The 19,669-nt window shown below is 40.2% G+C and overlaps 1 protein-coding gene and 1 long non-coding RNA gene across 2 annotated transcripts in view; one reads left to right on the forward strand and one right to left on the reverse strand.

The window, feature by feature from the left end:
• LOC127495220 (uncharacterized) overlaps window positions 1-7,279 on the forward strand; it is a 70,419-nt gene extending 63,140 nt beyond the window's left edge. Inside the window, exon 3 of the long non-coding RNA XR_007925087.1 lies at window positions 7,174-7,279. This is a non-coding gene — a long non-coding RNA (uncharacterized LOC127495220). The remainder of the gene's footprint in view (window positions 1-7,173) is intronic.
• Window positions 2,058-18,429, reverse strand: LOC127495163 (NACHT, LRR and PYD domains-containing protein 3-like). Its single transcript, XM_051861795.1, has 9 exons — window positions 18,239-18,429; window positions 17,853-17,949; window positions 17,475-17,588; window positions 8,169-8,264; window positions 6,191-7,981; window positions 5,452-5,622; window positions 4,599-4,772; window positions 3,674-3,852; window positions 2,058-2,546 (listed from the first exon to the last, which is right to left on the reverse strand). Coding segments are annotated over exons 2-9 (2,577 nt in total). The 5' UTR covers window positions 17,903-17,949; window positions 18,239-18,429; the 3' UTR covers window positions 2,058-2,544.
• Window positions 18,430-19,669: the final 1,240 nt, after the last annotated feature.

Genomic DNA, 19,669 nt, shown 5'->3' on the forward strand with positions numbered 1-19,669 from the left:
GAACAGATAAAGTTATACAATAATATTAACAGCCAAGCTGTTGTAAAGGTCGGAAATTTTAAAAATCTTTGATAGTTTATGGAGAATCATTTGAACTAGAAAATATGGACTGTATCTACAGACGTGGACAAAATTTTTGGTACCCTTGATAAATATGATCAAAGATGACTGTAAAAATAAATCTGCATTGTTTATCCTTTTGATCTTTAATTCATAAAATTAGCAAAAATATAACCTTTCATTGAAGGAAAAGAATTGAAAGTGGGGGGGAAATCACATTATGAAATAAATGTTTTTCTCCAAAACACGTTGGCCACAATTATTGGCACCCCTAGAATTGTTTATGACTAAAATATCTCTGAAGTATATTCCCATTCATATTTACATTTTTTTTTAGCACATCAGGGCGATCATGAACATAAAATTGTCCAGCCATGACTTCCTGTTCCACAGGAGTATAAACATGAGGAAACACAAAGGCCAAATTCCCTTAATCATTCATCACAATGAGAAAAACCAAAGAATATAGTTCTGATGTGCAGCAAAAGATTGTTGAGCTTCACAAAATAGAAAGTGGCTGTAAGAAAATAGCTTAAGCATTGAAAATCCCCATTTCCACCATCAGGGCAATAATTCAGAAGTTCCAATCAACTAAAGATGTTACAAATCTGCCTGGAAGAGGACGTGTGTCTAAATCGTCCTAATGCGCGGTGAGGAGGAAAGTTTGAGTGGCCAAAGACTCTCCAAGGATCACAGCTGGGGAACTGCAGAGATTAGTTGAGTCTTGAGTCTCAGAAAGCCTAAAAAATTATCAAACAGCACCTACATCACCACAAGTTGTTCGGGAGGGTTTCAAGAAAAATCCTCTGCTCTCATCCAGAAACAATCTCCAGCATATTCAGTTGTCAGACGTGACTGGAACTTCAAACGGGACCAGCTTCTATTGTCAGATGAAACTAAAAAAAGAGCTTTTTGGCAGCAAACCCACCAGATGGGTTTGGTGCACACATGGATAAAAAGTACCCCATGCCCACGGTTAAATATACTGCTGGATCTTTAATGTTGTGGGCCTATTTTTCTGCTGGAGGTCCTGGACATCTTGTTCAGATACATGGTATCATGGATTCTATCAAATACCAACAAATAAAAATCAAAACCTGACCGCTTCTGCTTGAAATCCAATAATGGGCCGTGGTTGGATCTTCCATCAGGACAATGATCCAAAACAAACATCAAAACCAACACAAAAATATGTCACTGAGCACAAAATGCAGCTTCTGCCATGACCATCCCAGTCCCCTGACCTGAACCCAAAAGAAAATGAGTGGAGTGAACTGAAGAGAAGCACCACCAACATGGAGATGGGAATCTGAAGGATCTGGAGAGATTCTGCATGAAGGAATGGTCTCTGATCTCTTGTCAGGTGTTCTCCAAACTCATCAGGCATTACAGGTGAAGACTCAGAGCTGTTATCATGGCAAAAGTAGGTTGCAAAAAGTATTGAATAAAAGGGTGCCAATAATTGTGGCCAACGTGTTTTGGAGAAAAACATTTATTTCGTAATGTGATTTTCCCCCTACTTTCAATTCTTTTCCTTCAATAAAAGATTATATTTTTGCTAATTTTATGAATTAAAGATCAAAAGGATAAACAATGCAGATTTATTTTTAGTCATCTTTGATCATATTTATCAAGGGTACCAACAATTTTGTCTACATCTGTATAAGACGTCTATGCAGAGACTATATATTTTGAGGAAATTAAGTAGTTTTGGTTTGAGCAAAGACGTGCTTATATAGATCTTATTGAGAGCGTCCTGAGGTAAAGACAAATTTCCATGTAAATGGACAGTAAAAATATTTCATTTAATTTCATAATTCCTGTTAAGTTTGTTTGAAAGGCAGTTCTTTTCCTTATAATATAAAGTGAGGAATTAAGCAAAAGTGACTCTCATCATCACTGCTTTTTGTTGTTGGCTTTAGAAATACTTTCCATCAAGAGGAATAAGTGTCAACATAGAGGCAGGAGGAAAAAAACAAGAAACCAGTAAAAGAATGTAAAGATTTTGATGGAAACTTTAATAGCTCATCACATAAAAAATAGATAAATAATACAAATATTTTACAGAAATAAATGTTCAGTAAAATTATTTGCATAATATTTTTTACCCTCTGCTGGTAGACAAATTTACAACATCTGTCTCTTCTGTAGTCAGATTCTTTAATAAAACTTGTAAAAACTTTTCCCAACACTGTCTGTATTGCACAATAAATCTGTCTATGACTTGTTTTTTTTTACTTTGCTTTAATCGTTTGCTGTGTATTTTGAGTGTTACACCATCTACATTATAATCAATATCTAACAAATTTGAAACAATAAAAAAGTTGCTATTTTCAGCACTCATTTTCATGAGCATTACTATAAAATTCAAGCACACACATCAGTGTGATCGCTGTGTGTCTCTGTGTCTTCATCTCTGTAGCGGCTCCTTATTCACCATCAGCTGATCCTGAGGAAACTGAACTGACGTCTAAATACTGAGAGTCCTACAATAAAACACAAACAGTCACATATGAGTATGAGACATTACTGCTGTCACATCACATCAGGAGATGGAAACTGCAGGAAACTGCTAATAGATTAAAGGGTTAGTTCACTCGAAAATTAAATTTCTGTCATTAATTTCTCACCCTCATGTCGTTCCACACCCGAAAGACCTTCGTTCATCTTCAAAACACAAATTAAGATATTTTTGATGAAATCCGAGAGGTTTTTTATCCTCCATTGGAAGCAATGAAATTACCACATTCAAGGTCTAAAAAAGTAGTAAAAACATTACATAGTCAACGTGACTACAGTGGTTCAACCTTAATGTTATGAAGCGACGAGAATACTTTTTCAGTCAGCATTCAGACATAAACACTGAAGCTCTGCAATGTAAATAGCGTAGCAGAATGACAGGGGAGAGACAGATTTGTTGAATAAAGTCAAGTCACCTTTATTTATATAGCGCTTATTACAATGCAGATTGTGTCAAAGCAGCTTTACAGTGATAACTGGTATATAATTTTGGCTGCACAGCAGCTCTTAAAGAAAATGGTGTCAATGCAGGCAGATGCAAAGCACTGTTGAGTATCAAATGTCAAATGTCAAGAATAAAGTCATTTTTTTGTTTTGTTTTTGCGCACAAAAAGTATTTCTCGCCGCTTCATAACATTAAGGTTGAACCACTAGTCACGTTTACTATTTTAACCATGTATTTACTACTTTTTTAGACCTTGAATGTGGTAATTTCATTGCTTATATTGGAGGATAAAAAAACCTCTCGGATTTCATCAAAATATCTTAATTTGTGTTCTGAAGAAGAATGAAGGTCTTACAGGTGTGGAACAACATGAGGGTGAGTAATTAATGACAGAAATTTCATTTTTGGGTGCATTAACCCTTTAATAACAGTAAATAATCAACAACTCTCTCTTAATCACTTACACACAGAGACACTGTATGAGATGAAAATATTCATAGATCATATTCATCATAAAACACTTATTAAAAACAGTTTACAGAGACTAAAGTGGAGCTGAATTATTATCTTATATTCTCCAGTTACACACACATGAGGCTGTTACTGAACTTGAGTCGATTTAAAGGCTTTAAATAAAAATATACTCACAATAGTATAATGTATCCAGTTTATAATGTGGATCATCCTTCAGATCAGAGAGCATCTTCTTTCCTGATTGTCCTAGTTTATTCCTAGACAGATTCAGATCTCTCAGGTGTGAGGGGTTTGATCTCAGAGCTGAAGTCAGAGCAGCACAACCTTCATCTGTGACGCCACAGTCACTCAACCTGTAGAGAACAATGACACAGTTTAAATAGTAATTCAAGTGTCTGTAGTTTGTTATTCACTCTGGTCTCAGATCAGGAGAGGAGATATAATGACAAGCATTGCCACATACTGAAACTGTCATGTGCTTCAGGACTGAACAGACACACAGAGTTGAATGTGAGATATTGTTTCATAGTGATATAAGGATGGTTCTGACTGGAGAAACAGTCTCTTGCACCTCTAATGCACTCCTACAGGAGGACATTTGTTCCACAGGATCCACGTGTTTCCATTACATATCATTTATTAACTCTTGTGATCAAACACATAATTGTGTGTTGTTTGGTCTCATCTGGCAGCTTATAAACTGAATAAAAATGTGGTGAACTCAATAGAGACATTCAGTGTCCTAATGTACAAAGTAAGAACTATTGCCTTCACATCCATTGAGATCATGTTCCTCCAGATCATCACCCATTTACCTCCAGGCTACAGCTCTACACTGTATTTTACAGTTAAATTCATGCCATGCTTTATGACATCTATGAGAACACAATGAGCTCAGATGATTTCAGAACAAGAAGAAAATAAGATGGAAATTAAAAGAGAAGAGCAGGTGAAGGAGTATTAATCATTATTTGTGCTGAGATTTAGCGTGTTTAGTGAGCATTTATTTTACAAGTTGATTTTAGTTTTAGAATATTAACATTAAAGGACACATTGTACTGAGGACAAAGACGTGTGAATATCAGAGAGATGATCTTACCACAGTATCTCCAGTTTACAGTGAGAATCCTCCAGTACAGCAGACAGCAGCGTGACTCCTGAATTTCCTAGTTTATTCCTAGACAGATTCAGATCTCTCAGGTGTGAGGGGTTTGATCTCAGAGCTGAAGTCAGAGCAGCACAACCTTCATCTGTGATGCCACACTTCCTCAACCTAGATAACAATGACACTCTCTTCAGTCTCTCAAATAGAATAAGACCAAATCAGTTATCAGTTAGTGAATCCATTATTAAAGAGAAAGTACAAACTTAAAGCGCAAAACAATGTGTGAGAAATCTGTGTGTGTGTGTGTGTGTGTGTGTGTGTGTGTGCTCGTAATTTGGGTAATTTTGTTGCGCATTTATAAAGCCAATTCGGCTGTGTGTTATAGTTTTTCTAACAGCTAGATGGTGCCAGAGCATGACTATTAAAAAAGCATTTATTTAGCTGTCAACAAAAATTTATTTTTAATTTTACTTAATTGTTCTTACTGCCATTTTAAGTTGTTTTAATGGGTTTCCCTTTACATATTTAAATATGTTTTTCATAACTTGCAGTTTGTTTCCTTGATGTTTAAATTCCATTAGTATAGAAAACTGACAGTGCAGATTGCATACTGGAAACCATTGTAATTATTACTCAAGTTTATGGAAATTTGGGTTTTTTAAGAATTCACTGACAGCAGCCCCTTCACAAAGTTTTGCTTAGTTCCCCCAGAAGAGTAGGATCGGCACTGCTGAGGAGCAGCTCATGTGTTCAATCATTTACAGCTCAATCAGCAGCAGAAAGAGGCTGAACACTTCAAATATACTTTACATTGTGATTCATGTGTGAGAGTCAAATATGATCTTACCACAGTTTCTCCAGTTTACAGTGAGGATCCTGTAGTACATCAGACAGCAGATTCACTGATTTTCCTATTTTATTCCTAGACAGATTCAGTTCTCTCAGGTGTGAGGGGTTTGATCTCAGAGCTGAAGTCAGAGCAGCACAACCTTCATCTGTGATATTACAATCACTCAAACTGTAGAGAGATGAAAATCAAATAGTATAATAAATAGTTAAACACTATCAAATACTGTAGCTATCCAGCAACTCTTAGCAACTTAATTGTTCATCTCACAGTAAAATTTACATGTTACGTTTTGGTCAACTTGAAGCTAAAGATCAGGTAAATGTTTAATCGTCCATCTGACTATTAATATTAAAATGTATGACTCTGCAATGTTAACCACACATCAAATGTTTTAGGAGGTTTGAGTTACTTGATAAATGAGCTGTTTCTCCAATTCTGTTTAGTCTTCATTTCTTTTATGTCATTTATTTAAAAACAAATATTTAAATATTTAAATTCCTTCTTTATGTGCAAAAATATTCAACTGAATTAAATCAGTAAACCTGAATTATTTATTCATACACAAATTCTCTGACTTTGTTTGAATGTCTGAAGGAATTTTACATTGTCACGGTTTAGAAAACACATCAAAATACTGACCACTAAACTCTGGACAACATCTGCAGCACTGAAGATTCATGAACTTTCATTTTCTTAATGTTTTAACAGTGAAGTGATTGTTCTCAGTAATACTTACTGAACTGATCTGGATTCTTTCATCACGGGCAGCAGCTTCTGAAAAACCTTTAGTTTTTCAGTTTTATTGTGTTTTTCAACAAAATTATTAATATCAAACACATCCAGCATCTTTTCTGATGTCAACAACACAAACACTACAGCTGACCACTGAGATGAAGAGAGTTTAGCTCCCTTTATTCTTCCAGATTTCAGATACTGTTGTATTTCCTCCACTAGTGAATGATCACCCAGTTCATTCAGACAGTGGAACAGATTGATGGATTTCTCTGGAGAGTCAATGGTGCTGATCTTCATCTTGATGAACTCAATGGTTTCCTCATTGCTGTCTGATCTGCTTCTTGTCTGGTTCATTAGTCCTTGTAGGAGAATCTGATTAGACTCCACTGACAGACCCAGAAGAAACCGCAGGAAAAGATCCAGATGTCCATTTTGACTCTGTAGAGCCTCATTCACAGCCTTCTGATGTAAGTCAGATAAAGTATATGTGAAAAACATTGAGAGGTCAGAAAACACACAAGAGAAAAACTGTGAACCGTTCTGTATAAAAAAGAGGTGCACATACAGAGCTGCTAGATGTTCCTGAATGCTCAGATGAACAAAGCAGAAGACTTTCCCCTGATACAAGCCCAACTCCTCTCTGAAGATCTGAGTGCACAATCCTGAGTACACTGATGCTTCTGTCACATCAATGCCATACTCTCTCAGGTCTTCCTCATAGAAGATCAGGTTTCCTTTCACAAGCTGCTGAAAAGCCACTTTACCCAGTTTGATGATCACGTCTTCATCTGTCACGTTCTTCTCATAGTCCTTCTCATGTTTGATGTTGGTCTGAATGATCAGGAAGTGTGTGTACATTTGAGTGAGAGTCTTGGGAATCTCTCCACTCTCTGCTTCACTCAACATCTTCTCTAGAACAGTGGCTGAGATCCAGCAGAACACTGGGATTTGACACATAATAAAGAGGCTCCTTGATGACTTCAGGTGTGAGATGATCCTGTCGGCCAGACTCTGATCACTGATTCTCTTCCTGAAGTATTCCTCCTTCTGTGGGTCACTGAAGCCTCGTACCTCTGTCACTCGATGGACACGCTCAGAGGGGACGAGATCAGCTGCTGCTGGTCTGGAGGTGATCCAGATGAGAGCAGAGGGAAGCAGATTCCCCACAATGAGGTTCATCAGCAGCACGTCCACTGAGGCTGATTCAGTCACATCACACAACCTCACATTGCTCTGAAAATCCAGAGACAGACGACACTCATCCAGACCATCAAAGATGAACAACACTTTATATTTGTCACTGGATATTTCCATTTCTTTTGTTTCAGGGAAAAAGACATGAAGAAGATCTGAAAGACTGAGTGTTTTGTCCTTCATCAAGTTGAGCTCTCTGAAAGGAAGTGGAAATATGAGCTGGACGTCCTGATTCTCTTTCCCTTCAGCCCAGTCCAGGATGAACTTCTGCACAGAGACTGTTTTTCCAATGCCAGCGACTCCCTTTGTCAGCACAGTTCTGATGGGTTTGTCTTGTCCAGGTAAAGGTCTAAAGATGTCACTGCATTTGATCGGTGTGTCCTCTGTTGCTGCTCTCCTGGACTGTGTCTCAATCTGTCTCACCTCATGCTCATTATTGATCTCTCCACTTTCACTCTCTGTGATGTAGAGCTCTGTGTAGATCTCATTCAGGAGTGTTGGGTTTCCCTGCTTTGATATTCCCTCATACAAACACTCAAAGTTCTTTCTCAGATTTGATCTCAATGTGTTGAGGACTTCAGCAGGTTTAGAGTCATGGCTGTAAGATTAAAAGTCAATGTAAAGTGAACAGACATAAATTACAAAATTGATTCTTTGTTTGCTATTTGTATTATGGGACACATAATTAGGTTTCAGAAATGTTTCAATGATTAATCATGTGTTTGAGTGATGTGTGATGTGATGCTGCTCTTAAAATTAAACAACAAAAAAGTCCTACATTTTACCTGAAACCAGGATTCATTCTTTCATTAAAGTCTTGTGGTTGAATCACGGGCGTAAACACAGTTTTGATTTTAATTGGTCTGGATAGAAGACTTGACCTTAAATCAGAATGAAGAGAGTAAAGAATCAGACACACTGATATTGATGTAATTGTGTCATTAAAGGTGCTTTATGTAAGAATGGCTAGTGGTTGAAATGGGTACTGCAGTCCAAATTCAAAATATTGTTTGCCCCGCCCCCTCCTCCTCAGACTCTATGCTCATGCAGGTTGCCAGTTTGAAGACACGCAACAGGAGCGAGCTCAATTGACATTGGAAGGCGAGGAGACTTACACACTGTAAGATAATTAGTTGATTTATTGATTTATGATGAGTTGATATCGTGTTTTAATATGCTCCCGTTCATAGAGATTTTTAGATGGATGCTGGGGCTTTTTAGGTCAGGTAGAATCTGCAATCTCTGACCCAGTTTGTTTGCTGACTTCCATGGCTGCAATTCGCTGCATGTGTTTTCTGCCAACTGGCAAACTGGGGTGGCAAAATACTATTGGGTAAACTGGGAATGTGCAGTCTTGCACAGACCTAAAAAAAACTGAAATTCCGACACGGAACGCAAATTTCAAAATAAAATAACTGGCTGTAGCAATGGTTTTCAGAGAAACAAGTATGTGAACTCAGCATGTTTAATAAATACCATAATAAAAATATTATGGTATTTTTATGCTTTAGTACAGTTAAAAACTTACATAGAGCACCTTAAACTGAGTAGAAGACCAACTGCTTTTACAGTGTGTGAATGTATTAACAATATAATATCATTAACTGCCTGAAACTTGCAGGATTTGAATTTAGAATTTTTTTGTCTCAAATCCAGATCATTACACTGTTGTATATTAATAACCATTTTATAAAAATCAAATACTCAGGGGTGCAAACTCATCAGGGATAAAAAAGGTGATAAAAAACACGAGACCCTGCCATTTTAAATAAAGATGAACTAACATTACAGGAGATTGATTGCTGTAGACAGTGCTCTATGATTAATTAGAGTAGGCTATCATTAGTTTTGTCCTGCTAATTATTATTTTATACCCAAAAAAATAATTAGTAACTGCCAGATAACGATCACCTGCTTTTTCCCGTCATGGCTAACATTAGGTGTGTTATTTTAGCTAATAACATTTATTAATTATCTTATAAAGCCCACATTTAACATTACCGAAAAAGCTCAGTGATCCGTCAGATCCTGTAGGTCTGTTAATACCGTTTACTGCTGAACAACTCATTTTGTCGGTGTGAAATAACACAGAAATCGAAAATTAGTAGTTAGTTATTTATATTCAATCTCCCCTCGAAACTCTGACAGTACTCAGAGAAGCTGTCAATCACAACTGTCAATCATAATGACACGCCCGGTTTTTATAGCATCAAATTGCTAGCTAAAATCAAACTTATCACAAAAATGAACAAATATCAGCATGATAACAACTACCTTAAATAACCAAAACCATCTTATGGAAAATTTTATTGGAAGTGTAATTTATTTTTTTATTTTGACTCAAGTGCCATTCGTTTTACATGGAGAGGGCGGAGTTTATGACCTGTACTGCATCCAGCCACCAGGGGGCGATCAAAGAGCCCGCAGCTTCACTTTTCAGTAGAGATGTAACGATTCACTCAACTCACGATTCGATACGATTCACGATACTGGTTTCACGATTTGATTTTCTTACGATTTTCTCACTTTTTTTTTAAACAAAATGAGATTTAAATGAGAAAGTGTCTTTTTATTATTTCTTAGACAAAATGCTGCATATTTCTTTGTGAAATTGAAATATCTTTGTAACAAAACTACATTGAAATTTTAAAACAGATCCTAAATCAAATAAATAAATAATATAAATAAAAGAAATCTCTTCATAGGAGTACATGAACAAGATGTTTATTTGCTCTAGTACAGGCTGAACTATCTGTAGCCATTTAAAATTGGAGGCAACCATTGCATTTTAATCACGATCCCAACAAAGATGCTACATACATGCAGCATGAGCAGTTTTTAATTTAAATTAGATTGTATACTTTTTAACATTTGAAGCAAAAATAGAATGTTCAGACTTTAGCTTTGTGAAATTATGCTACATAAAACTTCATAACAGCAGACAGGCTGAATGAGAATGCAAATTCACTGTCTTGACAGCAGATAGCGCTTATGCAACAGCGGCAATACAACGCTTCCACAGTTACCGCTGTAAACAAAGCAGCACTGTGCGCTAAGACTACTTTCAAATGCACTGTACGGAAGTAAGATGAAAAGAAAATACCATCTAAACCCAGTCAGTTCCCCTCAGCTATACATTCATATAAACTCCGACCCCAAATGTATCGCTATTCATTTAGCATCTCAACCGACTTAAATCGTCACATGTTTTAATCGATTTTCAACCGGTTCCGGATGTATCGTTACATCCCTACTTTTCAGGACGTATGAGGCACACCTGGTGAAAAGGTACACCAAAAAATTTTTTAATTATGTTGTGGTTATGATAGTAAAGCTGCATTCGTTGGCAAAATAGTAATATTAGTAGTGTTATACAAGCTGTGTTTGGAATAATAATTACGCTAGCAAGCGTTAGATTTGTTGAAAATAACACTAACGACTTTAAATAAAAAAAGTTGGCCATGTCATGCTAATTAACAGTTCCAAGCTTGACATATTACTGAAATATTGTAAGTTTATCATAATATTTATTTAAAGGGTACATAACACACACAGTTTCTGCCAATCTCATGTTAATCTTGAGTACCTATAGAGTAATATTGCATCCTTCATATCATATCAGTTTTTAGTTTTATCATATTTATAAAAGATAGATACGCTGTACCAACTCTTTCCGAAAAAAGCTGAGCTCCACCAAACCACCAAGTACCCTAGCAACCAAATAGCAAACACCCTAGCAATGGCATAGCAACACCCTAGCAACCACCCAGCGTACCTTAGCAACCACATAGCAACACCCTAACAACCACCCAGAATACCCTTGCAGCCGCATAGCAACACCTCAGCAACCACCCCAAGTACCTTAGCAACTGCATAGCAACACCCTAGCAACCACCCAAGTACCCTAGCAACCGCATAGCAACACCATAGCAACCACCCTGAATACCTTAGCAACTGCATAGCAACACCTTAGCAACCACCACAGGTACCATAGCAACCGCATACCAACACCTTAGCAATCACCCCAGGTACTATCTATCTATCTATCTAGCAACCACCCTAGCAACCACCCCGAGTACCCTAGCAACCACATAGCAACCTCCCGAGTTTTCTGGGTGGTTGCTAAGATGTTGCTATGTGGTTGCTAAGGTATCTATCTACCTTCTGATAGACTGGTATTGGCTTCAAAACATTAAAAATTTAAATTTTAAAACTACTTTAAACTTCAAACTACTTCAAACTGAAAACCTTCAAACTTCAAGCTTTCAAAACTTTGTCAAACTTTCTGATTCGGCTTTCTCAAGCCAACTTCAAAGTTCGTTTACGATCTCTATTTTTGCCACTTACAAATATGTAATACTGGATAATTTCTCAATAAATAATTGACAAAGTATATATTTTTGTCTCATTTGTTTGATTTGGTTCTCTTTGTCTACTTTTAGGACTTTTGTGAACATCTGATGATGTTATGGGTCATATTTATGCAGAAATATAGAAAATTCTAAAGGTTTCGCAAATTTTCAAGCAACACTGTATATTTAATACATACAGTGAAGACTGAGCAGTGTTTTATTTTTACATTTGATTATTCAGTTTCTGTTGTTAAATAAATCTAATGTAGGCCTACCTGAAACCCTAAACCCCCTGGTTTACAGTGACATTAAAATGACACTTACTTTTTATGTAATGCTACAGTAAAACACTGTTGTTCACTTTCAGACGTTGTAGGGATGCTTTCTTCTCACAAAAAGAATGTGAAACGTGTATGTTGATTATATCATTTTCAGTTTTTAAATATATTTAAATATAATTTATTTTTTTAATTATTCTTACACTTAAAGCATTATCATATCACATATTGAATAATTGCATTATTTAACGTGTTATCGGATTTTGCATTTTTCTTCAATATCGTGCAGCCCTGATTCACATGATGATGTTTGCTGGTTTTATGTTCACAAATTGAAGTCACTTGATCAGTCAGATTCCTACTACCGTGCCCAGAATACCAATCTGATCACTATTAAATTTTAACTGTTTATGGACAAAAAGTGACAATTTAATATAATTGATAGATATTTGTTAGAGAGATACGGTGGACAAATACATTGATTAATTATCTGAAATTGATTCCTTCAAGTTTCCTTTAATTCAGGGGTGTCCAAAGTCTGGCCTGCGGGCCAATTATGGCCAGGGATGACTTTTAAACGGCCTGCAATATTAAAATACATTACATGTTGCCCGCCATGCATAATTTACAAATCATGCAGTTTCACAATGTCGACACAAGGTGACAACACTAGATATTAAGCCAGGTGTAGCAGTAAACCGTGAGTAACAACTAGACAACTACTTAGAGTGACAACTAGACTTAGAGCGAATATGCATTTACTCGCTGACCAGTCTCGATCACAAGACCACTAAACAGTGCAGTGAGATCCAGTGAGAAGCGTTCAAGTTTTGCACAGGGGTCTCCGATACAACCCACAAATGTCTTGGTGATTTAAACTAGTTTAAAGCCAGATGAAACCAGCGCTGACATTCTCTACAACACTGACATGGAAACAGAAGGAACACTGTGCGACAACAATTCAGTTAGAATACTTTTCTATCCATAAATCACAAAGATTTACCATGAAATTACAGTAACACTAATTGTAAACATGGTATTGTGGCAATAATGTGGGATATTCATATCGAATTTTATTCTATTATTAATATAGACATGTATTTAATATTTAAGGAGTAATGAAATATAGGGCAAATTAAAGAAACCAATGGTTAACTTTAATATGTAATGTCTAGTTTTGGGTTTTGTTCATGTTCTTGTTTTCATGTTCATGTTTTCATGTCTTTTATTTTGTAGTTTGATTCAAGTTGCTTGTTTGTGCCATGCTTCCCTTGCTCCTCATGTTCTCACTTTGTCTATGTGTCTTGTTCTGATTGGTTGGTTATGGTCATGTGGTTTTCAGTTCTGTTCTGTCATTGGTTCCCTTGTTCCTTGTGTCACTTCCCCATTGGTTGCCATAGTCATGTGTTCTCTAAGTTCTTGTATTTAAAACCATTGTATTCCCCATGTTACTTTGTCGTGTATTGTTAATGTAACCCTGTTGTCGGTGAGTGTGATTGTCAAGTCTGTTCTTTGCCAAGTCAAGCCTGTTCAAGTCAAGTCTGCTCATCATTAAGTCTGCACATCAAGTCTGTTTATGTTCAAGTCTAATGGTTGCTTTGTTTGTTTGCTCACTTTACTTCAATAAACTGCACTTGTGTTCATTAAGCTCGCCTTCAGTCTGAACTAATCGTCACAGAATACACGACCCACAATATGGACCCAACAGTTTCTCAGCTCGTGAATCTTCCTCAAGAGGGAAGAGCTATTGAGGACTATGTCAGGGATTTTTTGTGTTTCGTTGATCATGTACCCTGGGACGAGACTTATTTAAAATGGTGCTTTCAATGCGGATTGGATGATGAACTCGCTGAACTCATGCCCTCGGTTGAGCACCCCTCTACGTTATGCCAGCAAATGGACTTTATTTTGTTTCTTTGTGGATCAAGTTTCACGGTGAGTGAGGCTGAGGCATATGCCCAACCTGAGCCTCTTCCAGAGCCAGGGCCTGTTCCCGCCACGCCTGCCACGCCAGTGCCTGTTCCCGCCACGCCAGTGCCTGTTCCCGCCACGCCTGCCACGCCAGTGCCTGTTCCCGCCACGCCTGCCACGCCAGTGCCTGTTCCCGCCACGCCTGCCACGCCAGTGCCTGTTCCCGCCACGCCTGCCACGCCAGTGCCTGTTCCCGCCACGCCTGCCACGCCAGTGCCTGTTCACGCCACGCCTGCCACGCCAGTGCCTGTTCACGCCACGCCTGCCACGCCAGAGCCTGTTCACGCCATGCCTGCCACGCCAAGTCCTGTTCACTCCAAGCAAGCCAGGTCAGTGCCTGTTCATGTGATGTCTTTCACGCCACAGACTGTTCACGTCACGCCAGCCCAGCCACGGACTGTTCATGTCACGTCTGTCCGGCCACAGACTGCTCACGCCATGTCTGCTCAACCACAGACTGCCATGCCAAGGCCTGTTCACACCATTCCAGAGCTATGTCCCAAGATGGCTGCCATTCCAGAGCCATGTCCCAAGATGGCTGCCATTCCGGAGCCATGTCCCAAGATGGCTGCCATTCCGGAGCCATGTCCCAAGATGGCTGCCATTCCGGAGCCATGTCCCAAGATGGCTGCCATTCCAGAGCCATGTCCCAAGATTGCTGCCATTCCGGAGCCATGTTCCAAGATGGTCGCCACTCCAGAGTCTCGCCCAAAGATGGCCGCCTCTCCAGAGTCTCGCCCCAAGATGGCCGCCACTCCAGAGTCTCGCCCCAAGATGGCCGCCACTCCAGAGTCTCGCCCCAAGATGGCCGCCACTCCAGAGTCTCCAGAGAATGCAGCACTGACCATTATGGCCACAGCCTTTTTATGTGTGTGGGAGGCACACACATGGACTCCAGCCCCTGACCAGCGTCCAGAGGGGACTCCAGCCCCTGACCAGCGTCCAGAGGGGACTCCAGCCCCTGACCAGCGTCCAGAGGGGACTCCAGCCCCTGACCAGCGTCCAGAGGGGACTCCAGCCCCTGACCAGCGTCCAGAGGGGACTCCAGCCCCTGACCAGCGTCCAGAGGGGACTCCAGCCCCTGACCAGCGTCCAGAGGGGACTCCAGCCCCTGACCAGCGTCCAGAGGGGACTCCAGCCCCTGACCAGCGTCCAGAGGGGACTCCAGCCCCTGACCAGCGTCCAGAGGGGACTCCAGCCCCTGACCAGCGTCCAGAGGGGACTCCAGCCCCTGACCAGCGTCCAGAGGGGACTCCAGCCCCTGACCAGCGTCCAGAGGGGACTCCAGCCCCTGACCAGCGTCCAGAGGGGACTCCAGCCCCTGACCAGCGTCCAGAGGGGACTCCAGCCCCTGACCAGCGTCCAGAGGGGACTCCAGCCCCTGACCAGCATCTCGAGATGGCTGCCACGCCTGAGCCCTCAGCCAAGATGGCTGCCACGCCTGAGCCCTCAGCCAAGATGGCTGCCACGCCTGAGCCCTCAGCCAAGATGGCTGCCACGCCTGAGCCCTCAGCCAAGATGGCTGCCACGCCTGAGCCCTCAGCCAAGATGGCTGCCACGCCTGAGCCCTCAGCCAAGATGGCTGCCACGCCTGAGCCCTCAACCAAGATGGCTGCCACGCCTGAGCCACGTCACGCCACGGCTGCCACGCCTGAGCCCACAGCCAAGATGGCTGCCACGCCAGAGCCTCGTCACGCCACGGCTGCCACGCCAGAGCCTTGTCACGCCACAGCTGCCACGCCTGCCACGCCTAAGCCTTGTCACGCCACGGCTGCCACGCCTGCCACGCCTAAGCCTTGTCACGCCACGGCTGCCACGCCTGAGCCTTGTCACGCCACGGCTGCCACGCCTGAGCCTTGTCACGCCACGGCTGCCACGCCTGAGCCTTGTCACGCCACGGCTGCCACGCCAGGGCCTGTTCCCGCCACGCCTGCCACGCCAGTGCCTGTTCCCGCCAGGCCTGCCACGCCAGTGCCTGTTCCCGCCAGGCCTGCCACGCCAGTGCCTGTTCCCGCCAGGCCTGCCACGCCAGTGCCTGTTCCCGCCAGGCCTGCCACGCCAGTGCCTGTTCCCGCCAGGCCTGCCACGCCAGTGCCTGTTCCCGCCACGCCTGCCACGCCAGTGCCTGTTCCCGCCAGGCCTGCCACGCCAGTGCCTGTTCCCGCCAGGCCTGCCACGCCAGTGCCTGTTCCCGCCAGGCCTGCCACGCCAGTGCCTGTTCCCGCCAGTGCCTGTTCCCGCCAGTGCCTGTTCCCGCCAGGCCTGCCACGCCAGTGCCTGTTCCCGCCAGTGCCTGTTCCCGCCAGGCCTGCCACGCCAGTGCCTGTTCCCGCCAGTGCCTGTTCCCGCCAGGCCTGCCACGCCAGTGCCTGTTCCCGCCAGGCCTGCCACGCCAGTGCCTGTTCCCGCCAGGCCTGCCACGCCAGTGCCTGTTCCCGCCAGGCCTGCCACGCCAGTGCCTGTTCCCGCCATGCCTGCCACGCCAAGTCCTGTTCACTCCAAGCAAGCCAGGTCAGTGCCTATTCATGTGATGTCTTCCACGCCACAGACTGTTCACGTCATGCCAGCCCAGCCACGGACTGTTCATGTCACATCTGTCCGGCCACAGACTGCTCACGCCATGTCTGCTCAACCACAGACTGCCATGCCAAGGCCTGTTCACACCATTCCAGAGCCATGTCCCAAGATGGCTGCCATTCCAGAGCCATGTTCCAAGATGGCTGCCACTCCTCGTCACGCCACGGCTACCACGCCAGAGCCTCTCCACGCCACGGCTGCCACGCCAGACCCCCCTCATGTCATGTCTGCCCAACTTTCCCCTAAAGATTTTTTTGGGGGGGGGGCCATGGGTACCAAGCTCCAGCGGATGCGGAGCTTGGCCCATCATTGCTCCATGATCCAGGTCCACCACTGATACAGTATGCTCAAGTGAATGGTATTTTTAAAACATTTTTATCAGTGTATGCAATTTACAGGAAAAATAAGTCTGTTAACTACATTTAAGAAAGCAACTGAAGTTATAGAACAAAAATATAAGGTCATTCTTTACAGAATCTCAAAAGAACTGTAAATACTTTGTTTCTAAACAATTTAATTTCTGAGAACTTGTAAAAAAAAAAAAAGTTAAGCATGTTAAGGACAATTTTAAGATAAATCACAGTCGCACCACATGACATTTTTTAAGGCTATGGCCAATTCATCTAAATAAAAAAACACTAAAATCACTTAATTTAATATGAATTATAATAGATATTATTTTTTTGTATTTTAAAATTGGCCTGTCAAAAGTCATTGACCCATATATCTGGCCCCCTTAAAAAAAAAAAAAAAAAAAAAAAAAAAGTTTGGACACCCCTGCTTTAATTGATAAATATTCCCAAATGGATCAAGTAATTACAATTAATACTATTGAGCTAAACTTTCCCTATATTCTAATATAAAAATCTATTACTATTAAGCACATCTTTTATAGAAATGTTATTCTGAGTACCTGAGATCAGGCCGTGTGTCTTCACTCTTAAACACTATTGGCTCATCCATAGACCAGTTACTCTTCACAGACACACAGCTGGACTCTGGGTTTGATCTCTTCTGCTGGACTGAACTGTAACAGAGAACAGATTTAGTTTAATCGTGTAGATTACTGTGTTCATTATTTATGATAGAAAAAAAGCACTTTGAGGAAACTTTATGATCTTATTATTTAATATTTTGTTAGTTTTAAAACAAAAACAGGCAAAAGTAGGCAACAAATAATATTTTTTTTCTGTAAACTGTTTCTTTGATTTGTGTGTGTGTGCGTGTGGCGGGGGGGACTGATCTTTTTCTGTGATGTAACACAATATTTAACAGTGTTTGTTGAAAGTACCTGCATGCTGAAAAAAAATCTCCACCTCTGGATCCTTGTGAATCAGCCATGATGAAGCTGCAGGAGAATCTGATGAGTTTGATCTCCTCCACTGACTCTGCATGAACAAAACATTCAGACACTTAAATAAACAACCTTCATAATTTAGCTGAACATATCTCGAGTGTGGGAGAAAAAGGATCATGTGACTGCATTGACTCAAGCTCAGTCATGTTCACACATATGATGTTAAACTTCTGAAGAATCACAGACATCACCAAACACAAAAGAAACCTTTAAGTGAAAGAAACCCTTTATTAAAGATTTTATATCAAATGAACAATCACTCAAAATGTCCTCCAGAGGTTCATATTAATATGAGGAAGTCACCACACATGAACACTCACCTTGATCAAACTTTTACAAGATACAGCTTCTCAAATCCTCCAGCTTTAACGTCATAAAGATACACAGAAATTCCTGCTTAAACCTTGATAAACGTTTCTCTTAAACACTTTGATGCTCTGTTTTTACGCATCGTATTTTACCTGCTTAAAATGGCGACAGGTGAAATACTTTCAATTTCCGTGTGTGTGTGTGTGTGTGTGTGTGTGTGAGAGAGAGAGAGAGAGAGAGAGAGAGAGAGAGAAAGTTCAGTTGTTACATGATTTCTGTATTATAATCTTTTTATTTATTATTATATTTATTTATTTTATTATTTTATGTTACTATATTATTTTTATTTTGTTATTATTATTTTCTCTACATATGCTTCACTCAGATGTTCGTTTTTTTTTAAATAATTTTCTATGTTGTTTAAATGCTTTAGCAATAACAGTTTGATCGAAACACAAGCCTAGAAGCTCACCACCAAAAACATGCAAATATTAGCAAATACATTTGAATATAATAGACATAAAGAATAAATAATAAAGAAGCATTTTGTCGCTCTAGTGTGTGCCTCTGCTGACAGAAAACGAACGAACTGTTTGTAAATGTTTTTTAATGCGACCAAATTTCATTAAAGGGATATGTGGGTCACCTAAAAATTCTGTCATTAATTACTCACCCTCTACGCAACTTCTACTCAGAAAGGTAAAGACATAATTAAAGTACTCCGTGTGACTCCATGTTTAACCTCAATTTCATGAAGAGATGTGGGTGAATTGTTTGCGCAAAACAAACAAACAAACAAAAAAAAAAACATAATTTACCACTTTATTTACCAATTATCAATCGTTAACGCGCGTTCACGAGACACTACAACTAGAGCCGTTAAAAAAACTTTTAAAACGGCTTGACGCATGCGTGTTGTGTTGACATGAGAGCAGACGTTGTTGCGTGAATACGCGTTGAATAAAGTGGTAGATGGGGTTGAGTGATTAGTAATCATCTAACCTGACGAAAAGATATTTATTCAATATTATATTCTATCTATTTATCTACATTATATTTCATCTGCAACAAAATTGTAAACTTTTATAAAGATGAACTAAAAATAAAAAATTAACATTAAAAGTTATTAAATTATTAAGATAACTAAAACCATGAAAAACATTTTTCTGTTAATTGAAATAAAATAAAATTAAAGTGGAAATGTAAAATACAAAATTAAACTCAAAATTCAAAATATTAATAAAAAAGTTATAATAATAATAATAAATATTGTTGACCATAACAATAATAAACAATAATTTATTTTAGGAATAACAATTATACAAATTCATTATAATAGCATACAGTACTTTGGACAATCAGTGGCCAGCAGAAACAATATGAATAGAAATGGCGGTAATGTGCTGCAGTACTCAGTGCGGCCAGAGGGCGGCGGTAATGTG

The sequence above is a fragment of the Ctenopharyngodon idella genome, chromosome 15 (genome assembly GCF_019924925.1).
Source record: "Ctenopharyngodon idella isolate HZGC_01 chromosome 15, HZGC01, whole genome shotgun sequence".
NCBI classification, from domain to species: Eukaryota; Metazoa; Chordata; class Actinopteri; order Cypriniformes; family Xenocyprididae; genus Ctenopharyngodon; species Ctenopharyngodon idella.